This window comes from Nematolebias whitei, chromosome 20, assembly GCF_014905685.2.
Source record: "Nematolebias whitei isolate Nwh7 chromosome 20, NemWhi1, whole genome shotgun sequence".
In the NCBI taxonomy this organism is placed as follows: Eukaryota; Metazoa; Chordata; class Actinopteri; order Cyprinodontiformes; family Rivulidae; genus Nematolebias; species Nematolebias whitei.
In genome coordinates, this window is record NC_056517.1 from 8,512,888 (window position 1) to 8,518,887 (window position 6,000).

At 41.0% G+C, this 6,000-nt stretch overlaps 1 protein-coding gene across 1 annotated transcript in view; it reads left to right on the forward strand.

The window, feature by feature from the left end:
• LOC119426825 (polypyrimidine tract-binding protein 2-like) overlaps nucleotides 1-6,000 on the forward strand; it is a 50,916-nt gene that overhangs the window by 42,484 nt on the left and 2,432 nt on the right. The window contains exon 5 of the mRNA XM_037694408.1: nucleotides 3,986-4,126. Coding sequence (XP_037550336.1) covers nucleotides 3,986-4,126 — 141 coding nt within the window. The remainder of the gene's footprint in view (nucleotides 1-3,985; nucleotides 4,127-6,000) is intronic.

Below are 6,000 nucleotides of genomic sequence, written 5' to 3' on the forward strand. Positions count from 1 at the left end.
TTTTTTTTAAACGGGTAGATATAAGATTTTTCTTCTTTCTGCACTCTTTTCATTCAATGTTTTTTTTTGATGAATTTGTTTAGTTTCTTTTAAATGAATAAATAACTGAATTAAATTAAATAAAATGTTAAATGGCTTTAAGCATCTGCTAAGTTCATGGCATAAACCAACAGGCATGTTCCTGTTTTTAGTTATTTACATCACTTTATAATGTAACTGTTTTTGTTTCGTTTATATATATTTATATATATATATATAATTTTCTTGTAATTTTCAAATCGTATGTTTTTTTATGATCGTCTACTGTTGTACTGATAAATATCTCCTGGAGGGTAAACTGTATCTTGACTGCAAGTATCAAGCTGCAAAATCCTTCGTTTTCTACAACTGATAGCGGTTGGTCATTAATTACGATGAAGTTTAGCAACTTCTCGGTAAACATTTGAGCTCCAGGGCTTCAGCGATGTTTTTTTCTTGTTCAATCCGAAGCAAGCAGCCTGATCTTGGTCAGCCGCGCTCAGTCTGCCCCTCCGACACGGACAGACTGAGCGTGGCTGACCGAAATCAGACAACCTTCTCCTGACTGAACGAAAATAACAGACCGCTGAAGCCCCGGAGCTCAAATGTCCAACTTAAAACTAACTTTACCACGGTTTAATGTGGTGCTATGGGTCTGCAGACATTGCACATTGCTGTCTTGTTTTGTGGTGTTTCTAGTGTAAAATACTTCCACACAGCGGACATGTTTAGATTAAAAGTTTATTAGCCGTTATCCACAGTGCTGCTAACTCAGTCCTCACGTTTTAGCTGGCTGCAAACTATGAACTGGATTTCCTGAATGTGAGGCTGGTCTTATTACTCTGGGTTTACGAGACACGCCTCCGTTCAGGAAATCCATTCCATAGTTTGAAGCCAACGTGCAACGCAACCACAGACATGCATCATGGATCAGAATTATCGGCAAGTTGGATCGGAAAATCCGATACATAAATTATGCTGGTATCAGAGCCTGATACCGATACTGGTTCGGATCGGCCCCATCCCTAGTCAAAAGGCAATCTCTGGATTTACTGGTCTGTCTACGTTCCAACCCTCACTTGTTGTCATGAGGTTTGGATAATGACAGAACCAGACCCTGGATTCAAGCATCTGAAATGAGTTTCCTTCGTCGGGTAGTTGGGCTCAGCCTTAGAGATAGGGTGAGGTGCTCCGTCATTAGGGGGAGCTTGGAGTAGAGCTGCTACTCGTTCGCATCGAAAGAAGTCAGTTGAGGTGATTCATCTGATTAGGATGCCTCCTGGATGCCTTTCTTTAGAGGTGTTTTGGGCAGGTCTCACTGGGAAGAGGCCCTGGGGAAGACCCAAAACTCTCTGGAAGGATTCTATATCTTCTCTGGTCTGGGAACGCACCAAGGTCCCCCAGGAGGAGCTGGAAAGTGTAGCTGGGGAGAAGGATGTACAAGGCGCGGTTGAAATTAATTTCCTCTACAGGGTAGCTGGATTCTCCTTTAGAGATAGGGTGAGAAGTTCAGTTAACAGGAAAGACCGAGTAGAACTGCTACTCCTCCACGCAGAGAAGAGCAAGTTGAGGTGCTTCGGTCATCTGGTAAGGATGCCCCCTGGGCACCTCCCTAGGGAGGTGCTTCGGGCATGTCCAACTAGGAGGAGACCCCGGGGAAGACCCAGGTCACGCTGGAGAGACTATGACTTTCGATTGGCCTGGGAACGACTTGGAGTTCTCCCAGAAGAGCTGGAAGAGGTGGCTGTGGAAATGGATGTCTGGGCTTCCCTGTTCAAGCTGCTGCCACAGCGAACCAACTTCGAAATAAGCGGAAGATAATAGATAGATGGATGGATGGATGGCCAGTCGGTCGGTCACTGGAACATTTTCATCTTTACATCACTTCTTGGTCTGTTGCCTTCATACATCTCCTCCTACATGTCTCTGCGTGAGTGCAGCTACAGCGTGCACTCTCAGGACATTATTACATGCAGTGTTCTCTCAATGTGGACTGAACTAGGCAAAAAGGGCCTTCTCCTACTCCACTCCTGTTTCCTGGAATATCTTACAAAAAGATCTAAAGCTCTCGACTAAGTGCCTTCAAACAACTGCTAAGTTCATGGGAAAAAACAACGCAGACATGTTTCTGTTTTTAGTTTTCTACATCGCCTTACAAACTAGCTGTTTTTTTTTTCTTAGATTTTTTTCTAATACCATTTTATTTTCACTTGTTATTTTCAGTTTGTACGCATCCTTTATGACTGTCTATTGTTGTCCACTGTTGTCTTCACTGTTAAAATTAGGGATGGGGCCGATCCGGTATCAGAATCGGCCTCCGATACCAGCATAATTTACATAATCGGATTTTTCCGATCCAACCTGCAGAGATTTCCAATCCATGATGCATGTTGGCTTCAAACTATGGAATGGATTTCCTGAACGGAGGCGTGTCTCATGAACCCAGAGTAATAAGACCCACCTCACATTCAGGAAATCCATTTCGTAGTTTGAAGCCAGCTAAAACGTGAGGACTGAGTAAGCAGCACTGTGGCTAACAGTTAGCCAACTTTTCATCGAAACATGTCCACTTTGTGGAAGTATTTTACACTAGAAACACCACAAAACAAGACAGCAACGTGCAATGTCTGCAGAGCCATAGCGCCACATTAAACCGCAGTAAAGTTAGTTTTACGATGGACATTCGAGCTCCGTGGCTTCAGCGGGGCGCTACTCTTGCTCAACCCGAAACAGGCAACTGGACCCCGGCCATCTGCGCTTACTCTGCCCGTCTCTGAGGAGGGACAGACTGAGTGCGGCTGACCGAAATCAGGCTGCTTGCTTCGGATTGAACAAGAAGGAGACATCGCTGAAGCCCCGGAGCTCGAATGTTTACAGAGAAGTTGCTAAACTTCATCATAATTAATGACCAACCGCTATCAGTTGTAGAAAACGAAGGATTTTGCAGCTTGATACTTGCAGCCATTATACAGTTTATCCTCCAGGAGATATTTATCAGTACAACAGTAGACAATTATAAAATAACATATGAACTGAAAATTACAAGAAAATTATATATATATAAAAACGAAACAAAAACAGCTACATTATAAAACTATGTAAAATACTAAAAACAGGAACATGTCTGTTGATTTATGCCATGAACTTAGCAGGTGTTTAAAGCCATTTAACATTTTATTTTATTTTATTCATTTATTCATTCATTTAAAAGAAACAAAAAGAAACAACAAATTAATCAAAAAGAAAACATTGAATGAAAAGAGTGCATAAAGAAGAAAAAAAAATATGCCCCTTATGTAAAAAAAAAAAAAAAAAGTAACTTATTAAAACAATCACTTAAATTAATCACTTTAATATCCACTTCAATGCTAGGAATAATAAAAAAAAGTTTTTTGTTAGCAGAATTTAATTTTAACTTTGAAACTTATCCAACATTAATAAAACTTACCTCAAGTTGTTTTTTTGGACATGCATGCATATATTTGTACAAATTGTACTTGAGAGGAGATTATTACAGCCTCATATAAAATCAATGATGATGATGATATCGGAATGTTATCGAAATCGGCCGATACTCAGTTCTAGGTATCGGGATTGGATCGGAAGTAAAAAAACGTGGATTGGTGCCTCCCTAGTTAAAATCAGGTCTCTCTTGTAAATGAGTTCACGAGGCTCAGTGGGATTAACCTGTATAAATAAAGGTTGAATGAAAATGAATCTGAATCAGTGCTTTAGATCACATTCATATACCGATGTGACACACATTGGAGGCAATGAGGGGTTCAGTGTCTTGCCCAGGGACACTTCAGCATGTGACTGCTGGTAGAATCAAACCCCCAACTCTTGCATTGTAGAACGACTGCTCTAACCACTCAGCCACAGCTGCCCCAAGTCTGTTTGGTGGTGTCTTGACTTACATTCCGTCATTAATCATTCCATGTTGACGTAATTTATTCTCTCCTCCTAGGCTTTCTTAGAGATGGGCACAGAGGATGCAGCCATCACCATGGTGAAGTACTACACCACCGTTCCTCCACTTATCCGCAGTGTACCTATCTACATCCAGTTCTCCACTCACAAAGAGTTGAAAACTGATGCAAGCAGCCAGGTGAGCCCAGCCGACCTGCATTTCAAACAAACACTGTAGAAGTGCATTTTATTCACAGAAAATCCAGTGTTTCCTCTACCATTGAACAAGGGTCAAGAGAACCGAGCGCCTTGCCTGGCGCCCGTCTGTGTTGTGAGCGTAATAACTAGGGATGCACCGATCCACTTTTTTTACTTCCGATCCCGATACCTAAACCTAAATATCGGCCGATACCGATCCAGTTCCGATATCATGATCATCATTGATTTTATATGAGGCTGTAATAATCTGCTCTCAAGTACAATTTGTACAAATATATGCATGCATGTCCAAAAAGGCAACTTGAGGTAAGTTTTATTAATGTTGGATAAGTTTTAAAGTTAGAATTAAATTCTGCTAACACAAAACATGTTTCTTTTTATTCATAGTTTTAAAGTGGATATTAAAGTGGTTAATTTAAGTGATTGTTTAAAGTTATTTTATATTTTTCTAAAATAAGGGGCAGATATAAGAATATTTTTTTTCTTTCTGCACTCTTTTCATTCAATGTTTTTTTTTAAATTTTTTTTAAATTTTGTTTCTTTTAAATGAATGAATTAAATAAAATAAAATGTTAAATGGCTTTAAACACAAGGCATAAACCAACAGGCATGTTCCTGTTTTTAGTATTTTACATCACTTTATAATGTAGCTGTTTTTGTTTTTAATATAATTTTCAAATCATATGTTTTTTATGATTGTTTACAGTTGCACTGATAAATATCTCCTGGAGGGTAAACTATATCTTGACTGCAAGTATCAAACTGTGAAATCCTTCATTTTCTACAAGTGATAGTGGTTGGTCATTAATTATGATGAAGTTTGGTAACTTCTCTGTAAACATTAGAGCTCCGTGGTTTCAGCTATGTCTTCTTCTTGTTCAATCTGAAGCAAGCAGCCTGATTTGGGGCAACCGCGCCGAGTCTGTCCATCCTCAGAGACGGGCGGACTGAGCGGGGCAGATTGGACGCGGCTGGCCGGGGTTGAGTCGCCTCTTTCAGATTCAGCGAGAGTAGCACCCCGCTGAAGCCACGGAGCTCGAATGTCCATCGTAAAACTAACTTTACCACAGTTTAATGTGGCACTATGGCTCTGCAGACATTACACGTTGCTGTCTTGTTTTGTGGTGTTTCTAGTGTAAAATACTTCCACACAGCGGACATGTTTAGATGAAAAGTTGGTTAGCTGTTAGCCACAGTGCTGCTAACTCAGTCCTCACGTTGTAGCTGGCTGCAAACTATAAAATGGATTTCCTGAATGTGAGGCGGGTCTTATTACTCTGGGTTCATGAGACACGCCGCCGTTCAGGAAATCCATTCCATAGTTTGAAACCAACATGCATCATGGATGGGAAATATCGGCAGGTGGATCGGAAAAACTCGATACGTAAATTATGCTGGTATCGGAGGCCGATACCGATACTGGATCGGATCGGCCCCATCCCTAGTAATAACTTGAAAAATAAGTGAGATGCCAACTTCCATTTTGGTGTGAAGCTGCATGTAGGCATAACAAAGATGACCTCCACCACATATGTATTTAAACTGACAACCCTGATCATTTGAGGAAACTATGCTTGCTAGTTTTTATATTGCTTAAAAGTAGTTTCCTCAAATGATTAGGGTGGCCCTTAGGGTGTCCACAGATTAATCAATGGGAGCCAAGACCACCATTGACCACCTCCTGGGTCCTCCACTGCTCCTTGTAGTGGATCAAATGTCTCCCTCCACTCACCAGGATCCATCACTCTGCTGCCTCGGACAAGGGAAACCGTGCTTTAAAAATAGGGATGTTGGTGTACTGTTTGTTAAAACGTATCTCATTCATTCACATGGAAGTGAAGGGGGGGGGGGGGG